This window comes from Mesoplodon bidens (assembly GCF_964165515.1).
Source record: "Mesoplodon bidens genome assembly, contig: HAP1_SCAFFOLD_277, whole genome shotgun sequence".
Classification (NCBI taxonomy): domain Eukaryota; kingdom Metazoa; phylum Chordata; class Mammalia; order Artiodactyla; family Ziphiidae; genus Mesoplodon; species Mesoplodon bidens.
In genome coordinates this window covers 465,661-480,200 of record NW_027671840.1, presented here as the reverse complement: position 1 = coordinate 480,200, position 14,540 = coordinate 465,661, and the positions used below count along the sequence as shown (strand labels likewise).

At 43.4% G+C, this 14,540-nt stretch overlaps 1 protein-coding gene across 1 annotated transcript in view; it reads right to left on the bottom strand.

Annotated features, from left to right (window-relative positions):
• LOC308610949 (uncharacterized protein) overlaps positions 1-14,540 on the bottom strand; it is a gene marked incomplete at its 5' end in the record, with an annotated part of 87,128 nt that overhangs the window by 34,443 nt on the left and 38,145 nt on the right. Inside the window, 3 exons of the mRNA XM_081259919.1 lie at positions 6,308-6,434; positions 8,555-8,600; positions 10,697-10,747. Of these exons, the coding sequence (XP_081116045.1) occupies positions 6,308-6,434; positions 8,555-8,600; positions 10,697-10,747 (224 nt within the window). The remainder of the gene's footprint in view (positions 1-6,307; positions 6,435-8,554; positions 8,601-10,696; positions 10,748-14,540) is intronic.

Genomic DNA, 14,540 nt, shown 5'->3' with positions numbered 1-14,540 from the left:
CGGAAATGTGGTGAGTAAGAAACCAACGATCAGTTCATTTACTAAGAAATGTTTGTCCTCTGTCACTGTCATTAGGAACTCTTTCTGACACTTAAACCTCTGCCTTGACGTTCTTGAAAAAAGGGTCAACAGTATGCTTTCTGTATTGCAAGATGAACAATCCATTTTCAGTAAGTCTATACTGTCACAAAAGATAACCAAATTTGTACTGTATAAGGTTCACAGAATATTAGATAGACAAAGTCCAAGATAAGATCCAACTTGAAGCGAGGCTGGGGGGAGACAAATGGAGCTCATCATAACAGGACGATGCCACATTAATATTACAAATTGCAATACTGAGTGGTTTTCTAACACTTCAAATTTTTGTCTCCCTGAATTACTTTTAAGGCCAGATTTAGGTTAACTCCTCTGAATACAAATTTTTATGAAATTTTGGAGGGGATTGCAACATAATTTTCAAAAAGTTGTTCCTCATTCATTAACTGAACAAATATCGAGCACCTACAAAGTAGCTGACAATGTTCAGACTGTAGATTCAGAACAAATGTCGCTGCATTCGTGGAATTTACGTTGTAATGGGCATAAATTTTGGCATGTTCATCATACTTTTGTACAAGGCCTGCTAAAACTCACACTAAGGCTTCTCCCCTAATATTTAATAGAGGTCAAAGTTCAAACTTACTACACCATTTACCAGAGTTCTCTGCCGTGTGGCCTCCTGGCTACTGGGACATGTTGAGCTATGGCTGAAACACCGACTTTAATGAAACAAATGATTTTTTTTTCTTCTGAACTTGATGACTGGAAGAATTCACATGACACCTGAGTTGTTTCTGTCTCTGTTGTCATCATTTTATGGAACTTTTTTCGTGTGTGGGCTCTCTGATGGTCTTACCACTCCTATCACTTTTATAGGATTTATCAGCAGCATGGATTCTGTGATGAACTGTCAGATTGGAGCGCCAGCTGAAGCTCTTCCCACAGGTCTCACACGTGTAAGGCTTCTCCCCCGTGTGCACTCTTTGATGGGACTGTAGCTGTGAAGGCCGACTGAAGACCTTACTGCATCTGTCACATCTGTACGGCTTCTCTCCAGTGTGGACGCTCTGATGAAGCTGAAGACTTGAGGCCTGAATGAAGTGCTTCCCACACTCCCCACACTTACATGGTTTCTCTCCTGTGTGGACCCCCTGATGCATGTCGAGGTTCAGGCTCCGCTTGAAGCCCTTCCCACACTCCTCACATTTGTATGGCTTTTCTCCAGTGTGGACTTTTTGATGGGCTTGAAGGTGTGAACTCCGACCAAAGCTCTTCCCACACTCTTCACAGTTGAATGGTTTTTCTCTGCTGTGGACTCTCTCATGGGCCAGAAGATTTGAGGCCTGCCTGAAGACTTTCCCACACTCCTCACAATTATACGGTTTCTCTCCGGTGTGGATTCTGCAATGAATTTTAAGATCTGCTCTACGACTGAATCCCTTCCCACACTCTTCACATTTGTATGGTTTCTCACCGGTATGGATCAGCTGGTGGATCTGAAGTCGTGAACTCTGATTGAAGCCCTGCCCACACTCCTCACACTTGTAAGGTTTCTCTACACTGTGGGCCTTCTGATGGATTTGAAGATATGAACTCTGACTGAAGCCCTTCCCACATACCTCACATTTATAGGGCTTCTCCCCTGGGTGGACAACCAGATGAACTTGATAATGGGAGTTCCTCCTGAAGCTCTTCCCACACTCATTACATTTGTATGGTTTCTCTCCTGTATGGACTCTTTGATGTGCCTGAAGGTTTGAACTCAGAGTAAAGCCTTTACCACACACATTACATATGTATGATTTCTCTCCAGTGTGGACTCCCTGACGGGCCTCAAGACTTGAAGGCCGACTAAAGCCTTTCCCACATTCCTCACATTTGTAGGGCTTTTCTCCTGTGTGGACCCTCTGATGAATGTATAGATTTGAGCTACAAATGAAGCCCTTCCCACACTCCTCACATTTGTATGGTTTCTCTCCCGTATGGACTCTCTGATGGGACTGAAGGTGTGAATTCCGACTGAAGCTCTTATCACATGTGTCACATTTGAATGGTTTCTCCCCAGTGTGGACTCTCTGATGGTCCTGAAGGTGAGAGGCCTGACTGAAGGCCCTCCCACACTCCTCACAATTATAAGGTTTCTCTCCCGTGTGGACTTTACAATGAATAGTAAGTGCTGACCTACGACTGAAGCCTTTCCCACATTCCCCACATTTGAATGGTTTCTCTACAGTGTGGACTTTCTGAGGAGTCTGCAGCTGTGAGCTCTGACTGAACTCCTTGCCACACTCATCACACTCACTGTGTTTTCCTCCCACGTGAACTCTCTGATGAATATGAAGAACCGAGCTGTAACGGAAGCCTTTTCCACACTCACTGCACATGAGACTTCTCTTTTGAGTGTAATTGCTGGTGAAGATCAAAGGTGGAGAGATCGGTGAAGGTTTCTTTACATTCATCACACTGGTAAGGATTTTGTCCTGTGTGAATCATAGTATTCTGATCCAGTGTTGAAACCCTCGTGCTATCTTTTCTATAATCGCTGTAGCCGTAAGATTTTTGACCCTTGTGTACTCCATGAGCATCAAGGTGATGTGAAATCCAACTGATGGTGTCAACATCCTCTTTACACTGACACAGTTTATTTTTCATGGAAATTTGCTGGTGTCTATTCTGATAATTCTGGGACTCAGCCAATGAAGTTTTCCTCCAAGAATCCTGGGCTCTCAAAGTTGCAAACCTTGGATTTCCAGTACTACTGGGATCACCTGCTTTATCATTTAATATACGGTTCTCATCTTCAGAAATTTGAATAGAGTCCTGCCCCAATCTGACAGGGGGAATCACCTTGTTTGTGGAACTGACAACTATTTATCATGGAGTCTTGGCATCTGGTTAAGTCATTTGCAATTTGTTGCCAGATTTGCCAGCAGGAAAGCTCTTCACGTGATCCTCTGTCTTGAACGGCCCTCAACTCACTTTGATTGTTTTCTTCTATATGGACAGAGAATTCAGAGATGTGGACACGTGAAAGCTTTGTTCAAAGATTCAAGATTTTACACTTAAGACACAGTATGAGACTTTAATGAACCTCAGGATGGTTCAGCTGATCTTTCGCACGACAAATGAAGTTCTCTGGTTTATATACTAACAGAAACCAAGAGATGGTCTGTTAAACTCCCAAATACTTAGCATTAATGAAACCCATTTAAAACCAAATGACTACTCTGACATACTATTTAAATCATCTTTCAAAAATTACATGTCATTCCTACCATAACACAGTATCAATAAAGACAAGCATTTTGCTGTGCTCACAGCTTTAACAGTGCCTAGCAGTTAGTCAGGGCTCAAGAAATGCATGCACAGGTGAACTCAGTTTGATTTCTAGGATTCTCTACAATTCTGAATCCCAGGTTAAGTTTGAACCAAGTCAGAGAAGCGAAACAGCTTTTACACGTCAGGTATCAGATACAGGAAAAGGACTGGAAAGTACAGTTTTGCTTAAGTTGAAAGGCTGCACCCGAGGCGGCAGCACACCAAGGGGGTTAGTGCTGAGGAGGATATGAAAGGTGCTAAAAACCGGGACTTCCCCGGTGGCACAGTGGTTAATGATCTGCCTGCCAGTGCAGGGGACACAGGTTCGAGCCCCGGTCCGGAAAGATCCCACATGCCGCAGAGCAACTAAGCCCGTGAGCCACAACTACTGAGCCCACGTGCCACAACTACTGAAGCCCGCGTTCCTAGAGACCGTGCTCTGAAACAAGAGAAGCCACTGCAATGAGAAGCCTGCGCACCACAACGAAGAGCTGCTCCCACTCACCACAACTAGAGAAAAGCCCATATGCAGCAACGAAGACCCAATGCAACCAAAAATTAATTAATTTTAAAAAAGGGTCTAAGAATCAGTGGGGTTAAAAAAAAGCATAAAGACCTATGCACTGGATCCTTCTGAGGCATTTGTGCTGCCTAATATGTTCCTCCACTCCCCCTGCCAATCAGGAGTCAAAATTTAGAGGCTAGGGAAGAATGCTGTCTCTTTAAAAACAGCATGGAAAATTTTTGGACACAGATACATTGGTCTTTAACAAGAATGAGTTCCAAAGTGAAGAATGGGGTTTATGAGTGAGCTGGGAATAACTTCCATAGCCTGTGATAAGTATTGAGAAGAAACAGACTAGAAACTATTAAAGAATGATCAAAGCACCCAAGGTGACATTATCTAAAATGCCTTCTACAAGATACATACAAATGCACACACACACACACAAAATGTTTGTAGAGCTAACAAAGATCGATTTCTTATTAGTGAGGTGGGCTTTGGAGGAGGCAAATGGGACGCAGCGGGGCAAATCTTTTAAGGGAAAGGCTAACTCACCAGCTGCCTGTTTTCTGAGACCTGTTCTCCCCTGGTATAAGGGATAAGGAAACAGAAATTTCTTTCCTTCTATGGGAGGGTTACCTAAGAAGTAGACATAAGAATCCTCATTCAAAACAGTATTTCCTCCCCAAATGAATTTGCTCTGCTACTAAGAGCTCAAGGAAAGTCACAGGGAAAGCATTTTACTCAGTTTGGTTATAATTACAGGTTCTATACATATTTTTTGTGCAAGTTGATGAGGGCCAACTTGTACAGAAAGGCAAACACACACATACACACATCATGGGCACCTGAGAAGTTAGAATTAGGCTAGGAATTCATTTGAAGACAAAAAAACATTTAGCAATATCCCTTATTCACTCGGATTTGTTCACCGCCTACTAGCTATTTTCATGGAAGGCTAATTTCTCTATCCATTAACTCATTCGTTTATTCAAGAAATATTTAAGAGTTCCTGTCATGTACCAAGACTATGCTAAGCACTGAGGCTAGTGAGCAATAAACATATAACAGACCAAATTCCTCCTGCACTCCTGGATTACCCTCCAGTGGAAGAAAGAGAGGCGAGAAACAGGTGAACAAAATGTACATGAGTGAAACGCTTAGAGACAAAACAAGGCAGGGCAGAGAGAGTAAGAAAGAGAGGACTGTATTTCCCATAGGGTGGTCAGAGGACAGCCACCTCCTCATCTTTAAGGTGACTGACTGAAAGAAGTAGAGGCCTAAAAGATTACAGGTGAAAGAGCATTCCAGGCAGAGAGAAGGACAAGGAAAAGGCTCTGTGGCAGAAGCATCCTTTGCAGGTCTGGAAAAGATAGGGTAAGAGGGAGGAGAGGTGGTGTATTCAGGGAGGTGGTGGAGAACGAACAGCAGCCCACAGAAGGCTCTAGAAGCCACTTTAAGTGGTTTTTATTCTAAGTAAAAGAAGCCACAAGAGAATTTTGAAACAAGAACATAACCTGACTTAAAGTTACAAAAGATCACTTTGCCACCTAAAGAACAAACTGTGGGAGGAGAAGGGTGGCAACAGGTGACCAGTACAAAGACTATGCAATAATCCTGGAAAGAGATTTCCAACTGGGACCAGGTGATGGACAGCACAGGGCTGGTGAGAAGCAAAACAGATAGACAGCTAACCACAGGAACTCACGACTGCTTGGTTCTCACCTAAATTTCTATCTGCGTTGCTGAATTCATCAACCAAAGCCTCTCTTCTCTTTCTATATGTTTTGTATCTCGTTTGAAGAATGAGAACATGCAAAGTCACAAGTTAACATGAACGGGCTAGAGCGAAAGTTTACTAGAAATTTGAGTTCCAACTGCATATTCAAGGTATTGAAAGCTGTGTTTTTCAAACTTTGTATCACGACCCACTGAAGAAACAGCATTTATTTCACAACCTAGATACACAGGTAGAAAAGTATACATTACTAAAACGAAGCTTGAATGACCTATATCTAACCAATGTCTCTTTTCATGAAATCTGTTCCCACTGGCTCTCACACCACTCATGCCATCGCCCAGAGTTTCTGCTGCAATGTGTTGTACTCTTCCTAAGAAACTCTGATATTTTCTATACTATTTTATTTCATTAAAAAATCACACGTAGGGCTCAATAAATTGGCTTTATGATCCACTAATGGCAGGGAGGGAAATCTGAAAAAGAATACACAAGGTACAGCAAGATACTGTCGATTTACAGTTCTTTTACAGAATAATTGAAAAGGACCTGAAACACACTGTTTGGAAAGACCAGAGGCATCCTCTCGTGTCCCACAGGAATTGCAAAAGTCTGGTCCCCAAACTCAGGGAACCACCTCAAGAGGCCCAAAGCCTTGAAACACCAAGGTCACAAAGACACTCGCAGAGAAAGGCTGTCCTCACCCACTGAGACCAGGTTCCGGAAGTTTTCCACCATCACATCCTGGTACAGCTTCCTCTGGGCCGAGTCCAGCAGCCCCAGCTCCTCCTCTGTGAAGGCCACGGCCACGTCCTTGAAGGTCACCGCCTCCTACGACAAACACCACCACCTCAATCTTATACCCAGTGGCCAGTGGAAGAGGGGCAGCCCCGAGGAGACGAGGAGGATGGGAAGTTGCTCCGGCTCCTGTGAGGTGTGCAGACTTCCCAGCACCCCCTCCTTCCATCCTGCCAATGCCACACACTGACTTTCCTCAGCCTCACCGGACGTGCAGCTATGAAAGAGAAAGCTTTGTGTATTTACCTGGGGCTCTCAGACAACTCATAAGTAAACTCCCTAGAATTCTAACCCCTGGATCCTGAACTAAAAAGCTTTCACTGTTTAATTATTATTGCCAAGTGCCCCAGAAACAGTTACCAATTCAGTCCTGGCAGTATTTGATGGCACCTGCTTTCTCATTGAGGTGGGAACCAGCTGAGAAGGAGTGTTATCTGTGGAAACTAACCAAAAGGCCATGCCAGGTCTCTGAATGAAAACTCTCTCTTTCCCCGTTTCTGTCTTTCGCTTGAATGCAATACTCTGACTCCAGACCCTTGGTTTTCTGGGTGAGTCTGAGTTGGTTCCTCCTTTTTTCACAACCCCTATTCTTTATATTTAAAACAAAGATGAAACCAAGCACCTCTTTATACAATTGTTCTGAGCTGTCTATGCAGTGACAAGTGCTTTAAGTACCACTGGACTTTTTAAACTAAGGTCATGTATTACTCTGATTAGAAAAAAATAGAAGATGGAAAAAGAAACAAACCAGTAAATAAAATACACAAAGGGTCTGACTCAAGCATGGGGAAGACTGAATCTAACTCTGGTCGTGAGAAAACTTCTAACCATACATTATTTTTTCTGCGTGAAGCAGCAGTTTGATCCTGCTGTGCTCTGCCGTATTTGGATATTCTACCAAAAAACATCCAAGGCACCACATGGAAAACATACCTCTTAAATTCTGAATACCTAAACCTACTATGTTAAGGGCAAAAAGGGGCAATATTCTTCAGAACAGATATTTTGAGAACAAGGTTAAATCAGGAACACTGTCACTGTAGTGCTCCGAAAACAGGAGAAGTCTTTCAACTCAATGTCTGTGAATAAAGAATAGTTTAAAAAATAGGTGCAGGGCTTCCCTGGTGGCGCAGTGGTCGAGAGTCCGCCTGCCGATGCAGGGGACACGGGTTCGTGCCCCGGTCCGGGAAGATCCCACATGCCGCAGAGCAGCTGGGCCCGTGAGCCGTGGCCGCTGAGCCTGCGCCTCCGGAGCCTGTGCCCCGCAACGGGAGAGGCCACAACAGTGAGAGGCCCGCATACCGGGGAAAAAAAAAAAAAATAGGTGCCTAAGTTTGCAGGAACATGATAAAGCAATTAAAAGTGAATGTTAGCTAGTATTAAATGAAAAAAACAATTTAAAACTGTATCTATGTTATAAATACAAATACACATCCATGAATACATATGATGAAGAGATTACAGAAATATAAAAGCAGCTAATTTGTAAGCAGGTAAGCAGTAGACTGGAAGATGTCCTTCATTTCCCTTAATTTTTCTTTTACTTGTAAAATAAAAAAATGATGAAATAAAACAAAAATTAAAACCGAAACCAATTAAATTTAACAGGATTTTTTTTTTTTTTTTTTTTTTTTTTTTTTTTTTTTTTTGCGGTAGGCGGGCCTCTCACTGTTGTGGCCTCTCCCCTTGCAGAGCACAGGCTCCGGATGCGCAGGCTCAGCAGCCATGGCTCACGGGCCCAGCCGCTCCGCGGCATGTGGGATCTTCCCAGACCGGGGCACGAACCCGTGTCCCCTGCATCGGCAGGCGGACTCTCAACCACTGCGCCACCAGGGAAGCCCAACAGGAATTTTAAAAAAAGCACACATGGCACACTCAGGTCCTCATATGCTTAGACTCTCCTTGAAAGAGAAAACCCATATGGAACTATACCCAATATTTCGTAATAACCTATAAGGGAAAAGAATCTGAAAATATATGTATATATATGTATAACTGAATCACTTTCCTGTACACCTGAAATTAATACATTGTAAATCAACTATACTCCAATCAAAAAAAAAAAAGAAAAAGAAAAAAGAAGAGGAAAACCTGTGTCCAACCTGAGTACAAAAATGGCGTTTTTAACAGCAAGAAAGGCAAGCTCTACTCACCTGGAATGTGCTCATTTTCTCTCTCCTTCTGGGGCAGTGCAGAGTCCTAGCAAGACAGACAGGGAAAGAAGAAGTCAAACTGGAAACTGGTTTAAAGAAAAAGAAGTCACTAACCCACGTGGTGCTCATTGTGAATTACCAAGGCTCCCAGTCCTCGGGGTGGCTACAGCTGATTATGCTTGATGAGCAGAGCCCCACGCAGATACCAGATGCCCCCGTGAACCCCCTCAGTGGCTGTGTGAGGAATGACCTGCCCATTCATACACAGTGGCCCCCTCACAGTGTGCCTGCAGCTTCCACAGGGGTCATTCTTATTCTGGGTATGGTGTAAACAGAGACCATGTAAGTCAGAGTAGGTTTTGGAGTCAATAGGCATGGGCTCTGATCAGGCTACGCCATTCACTAGCAGTGTCACCCTGGGCAAATTATGCACATCCCTTCGCCTCAGTTCTGTCCTCTGCCAGTAGGGGAGAACACGGGCATCCACCTCGTGAGATCGTCATAAGGTAGGAAGCTCTGAGAACACCACTGTCAGGGTTTCTTATTTCTTAGCAACTGCGGTAAAGCAGATGATATTTTAGTTAGAAATTATCCTTAGAGATGTGATTTCTACCAACAGAAGACTGTCAGACATGTGGAGGTCATACGTTGTTGCCCTGTTATGTGAGAGTCTTTAGACTTCTGAAAATCTCTGCTTGTCTTCCTAAAGATTTTGTGACTGCAACAATAATATTTAAATTGACACGGACAACTTTTTACAAAAGGTATAAAAATACGTTAAGTTTCTTTTTAAACAGGAAGTACCCTTTTGACAATTATGCACAGAGGTAAAGAGAACTAATAAAAGCCAGGATTCTGCAACAACAATAAAAAATAGTTTGACAGTCCATACCTAATTCAAATGAAAAAAGACAGGAATCTGAATTGTAATTATATCATCATAAATATAGGAAAGTTTAAGAAATAAATGGGAGACTTCCCTGGTGGTGCAGTGGATAAGACTCCACATTCCCAATGCAGGGGGCCCGGGTTCGATCTAGTACAAAAGATGGCAATGATTCCACTCCCCAAAGCTTGGGAGAGAGACATCTTCACAACTTCTAACGACCTCCATTTTGACTCTACACTTGCTAGCTGTCTTCTGCTCAATTCAGGATTCTGAAAGGGGCCCTGACAGTTGACAATAATTAGTGGGGGAATAAAATCATTGGACTAAGTAGGGCTTTGGTGAATCCAGCTCAGTTTTATCTGTGACATCCAGCAGGGTCAATTTCCTCGGCCTCAGTTTCCAGAAAAGACCCTCTCTTGAGCTTCTCGAATTTTCACGTGCATGTGAATTACTGCGGGATCTTGTTGGAATGCAGCCTCCTGGGCCCCCTACGCAGAAATTATAAATCAGAAGGTCTCGAATGGGGCTCAAGGCTGGGCATTTCTATCCAAGTGATGCCAATGCCGCTGGTTTGTGGACCACAATTTGAGTAGCACTGCAGTGTAACATCAGTCCCACAAAAAACAGCCTCCACTACACAGAAACATACACAAAGAGTAACCAGACAAAAAGGCACTAAAACATTAACAACTGCTATCTTTACATCCTAAAGTTATAGATAATTAAAATTTTTCTTTATGTATATATCTGCATTTTTCCATAATGATTATGCTGCTTCTATGATATACATATTATTTGAAATAAAATAAATGACCCAGTTGAGAAAACTATCTTAAAAACTCATAAAATAGCCTAAACCTTGCTCTCAAGGTCCCCACAATTAAGTCCCAACCTACTTTCATGATATGATTCTAGCCAGTACCCTATGCTCAAAGAGAATATACCAAAGGGATTAGCAAACTCAGCTGCTGGACTCAAACTGCCTGGGTCCCAACCCCAGCTCTGCCTCCTACCATCGGGGTGAGGATGGGCCAACAGGGTTGTGTTCCCTGCCCCCAGCTCCTCAGCCTTAAAGTAGAGAAAACAGCAGTACCAATTCACAGAGCCACTGCCTGATGGAAATGTGGTCATGTGCATAAAGCTTTTAGAATGGAAATTAGTGACCAAGGCTCAGTTATCATCGTTACCCATGTCCCATACGTTCTACAATTTATAGGAATATCTTAAGTAGAAGAATGCCAAGTCCTACTCACGTGGGGCTCTGTTGCCTCTTCCTCCGTGCAGTGCTTTTTGAGAAGCCAGGGCTGGGGAAGGAAAGGAGACTGTGAAATACCAGGGCTGTTGTTTCCATCCCCACTAATTCATACCGCACCCCCTTCCGCCCCCGTACCAGCTAGAAGTCCTCTCCTTCCAAAACAGGCCAGGAGTCCAGGACAATTCAGCTTCCTGGGCTCACAGAATCCCGCTGCGAAATGGGTGCCTCCCGAATTAGCGTAGTATTAATACCAACAATGTATCAGGCAGTTGTAGACCTTTTACTTGTGCTATCTCGTTTCTTCTCACAACACTATGTTAACAAGGCATTCCTTTTTCCCCCCTTTTACCGAACAGCAACGGAGGCACAGAGGAGTTAAGCAACTCACCCAGTGTGACGCCGTATGAAGCGGTAGGGCTAGCTCATAGGTGGGGGACGGGGTCAGGTTAGGGGTGAAGAAAACCGGGGAGACCCTCAAACCCCAGGAGGCACGACCTGAGCCCACCCCATCCCGGGTACGTTACCAAACGCAAAGAAGCTCCGCCCGCGGGACGTACATCACCACTCCAGGCCCTCAAACCTCCGCTTTTAGCCGCCCCTCCTCTTTCTCCCCAAATGAAAGGTCTGCAAACGTTGGCCCCAGGCGCATGTCGGGGAAGCTTGAATGGGTCGTGAAGAGCGGACCTGAAACACCGCCATCACGCAAAACATGGCTGCTACGTGTCCTCCTGGGGCGGAAGTGCCTGCGACTAACCCGGAACTCCTGGACCACATTTCCCAGAATTCCGCGGGTAAACCTTTACAGCGAGGCGTTACTGTAGCTGCAGTATATGGGACTACACGAGTTTACGAGCTCTGGACTACATGTCCCAGAATGCAAGGGTGGGTGCGGGGGTGTCTACCGGCACCAGCTCTGGACTACATGTTTTCACTCTGGTTTTCACTTTCCGGAATCCCTGAGAAGGTCTCGGGCAGTCTTGCCGTTCTACTGTGTAGGCTTCAGAAGAGTGTAGATTCTGTTCATTGAAAGGCGTACAAACTCAGTAGAATTTTGGACGTCTTCAAGAGGCTAAGCGACATAAAAGCATTACCAGCCACGAAGGCTTCCTGGTAAACCCCAAAGAGTTTCACCATTGGAATAAGGGGAGAAGGAAACTGGGCTTTCTTTGGCAGGGACTGAAGCCAAACGCCAAAACACCTCATTCCCTGAGATTGTGTAAAGGTGAACGTGTTTTGTTAGCATCTTACAACCCGTGCAGAAGCAAGGGAAAATCCTTTCTAGAGACAGACATCAACATCCTAGGTCTCAAGTTATTTCTGTAATTATAAAATCTGTGACATTGCTATTTGACCAAGTGAACTTTAAGGGGAAGGAAAAAGCATTACTTGACATACGGAGGGACACTTCACAGTCATAAAAGTTTCCAATTATCAGAAACTAATAACTTCAGCTGATACTTTATAAAGCAAAAATTGACAGAACCATGAAGAGAAACATTCAAATTCATAATTGGATCTGGAGATTTGAACACATACATAGAGGGAAATGTTGAGCCTTAAAAGCATATATTAAAGTAGAAAGGGGGGCTTCCCTGGTGGCGCAGTGGTTGAGAGTCCGCCTGCCGATGCAGGGGACACGGGTTCGTGCCCTGGTCCGGGAAGATCCCACATGCCGCAGAGCGGCTGGGCCCGTGAGCCATGGCCGCTGAGCCTGCGCGTCCGGAGCCTGTGCTCCGCAACGGGAGAGGCCACAACAGTGAGAGGCCCGCGTACAGCAAGGAAAACAAAAACAAAAAAAAAAACAAAACAAAAAAAAAACAAAGTAGAAAGGAAGTTGAAAATTGATTCAGAAAACATCCATTTCAGGAAGTTAATAAATGAATAATAAAACTGAAGAAGGCAGATGGAAAAATATAAGATCAGATTAATGAAATACAAAATAAAGTAGATCCCACACACACCCACAAAACAGAAATTAAAGAAAAAAACAAAACAAACAAAAAAAGATCATCCATAGTATAAACAAAGATTTTTTCAAAAATTTGTTCCAAATTCTTTCAGGAAAATATCCTCCAAGAACTATTCCTGACTTAAGCCAACATAGCACACAGGATTTCTTTCCACTACAAGTAAAGTGAAATCTTGGATATAGCATGATGAAATACGGTAACATGATTAAGTTTTATTTATTCACCTCCTGTTCCCTGTGGCACCCTCCACTCCCTTCTCTACCCCGTAAGCTACCATTCTAATTTGTTTGATGTGTTTTCTTTTGGGTGTGTTCTTGTGCACAATGTGCACTTGTGTATATTTTCGATTCATATAAATAATATTGTGTCATAAAATTCATTCTGGTGTTTATTTCCTTCATTCAGGAGTATATTTTTAAGATTCACCCATCCGGGCTTCCCTGGTGGCACAGTGGTTGAGAGTCTGCCTGCCGATGCAGGGGACGCGGGTTCATGCCCCAGTCTGGGAAAATCCCACATGCCGTGGAGCGGCTGGGCCCGTGAGCCATGGCTGCTGAGCCTGCACGTCCGGAACCTGTGCTCCGCAGCGGGAGAGGCCACAACAGTGAGAGGCCCACGTACCGCAGAAAAACAAACAAACAAAAAAAAACATTCACCCATCTATCTAATTTGTTTCATAGAGTTCCATTTTCTGCACCCACATTTTACCTGTACTCTTCCAACTGCCATGCCAATGACAATAAAGTAAACATCTTCTTACATTTGTTTATAGACGTATCTGAGAATTTCTTTGGAATACATACCCGAGTGAAATTATTTCATAGCAAATGTGTATACTTTAATAATATAGCCAGATTGACTTCCTGAAGGGCTACACCAGTCCAGATTACCAAAGAGTTGCACGTCAGGTTTTTGTGCAACCACTTACCTTCATTTGGACGACTCATCACCGTTTTGCTAGTGTATTAAGTGTATAGTAGTATCTTGTTTTAGTTAAATTTCTCTGATTTCTAATAAGTTTGATCTTTTATTCAAATGCTTGGTAGCTTCATCTATAAATGTCTACTTAAAACTTTTGCCCCATTTTCTAATGTGGATGCTATCTTTTTCTTCCTCATTTCTATTACATATTCTGATTATTAATACCTTTTCAGTTTTACCAATTACAAGTATCCTTTCCTAATTGGGCACGTGTTTCTAAAATTTTTCTATTGTGTTCTTCATGGAATAGAAATCTTTAATTATAAGATAATAAACCAATAATTTCTTAATATCTGTGCTTCTGAAACTCCTCAGGTGAAAAAATATATTTCTACCTTTTAAAAATTAACTTTCTAGACTTATCTTTCACATGTAGGTCCTTTAAATATTTTGGAGTCTATTTATGTACATTTTATTACATGGGATCCACTTTTATTTTTCTCCAAGAGAAATTCTTAAAAATAGTGATATTCATGGCTTGAAGATTCAATATTACAAAGATATCAGTAATCCTCAAAATGATCTATAGGCTCAGTCAAACCCCAATAAAAACACCAGCATTTTTTCCCCTTGGAAATTGATGAGATGTTTACAAATATTATGTGGGAAAGCAAAGAGCTACAAGAAGAGCTGGGGGCTTCCCTGGTGGCGCAGTGGTTGAGAATCTGCCTGCTAATGCAGGGGACACGGGTTTGAGCCCTGGTCTGGGAAGATCCCACATGCCACGGAGCAACTAGGCCCGTGAGCCACGTAGTGAGCCTGCGCGTCTGGAGCCTGTGCTCCCCAACAAGAGGCCGTGATAGTGAGGCCCACGCACCACGATGAAGAGTGGCCCCCGCTTGCCACAACTAAAGAAAGCCCTCGCACAGAAACGAAGACCCAACACAGCAA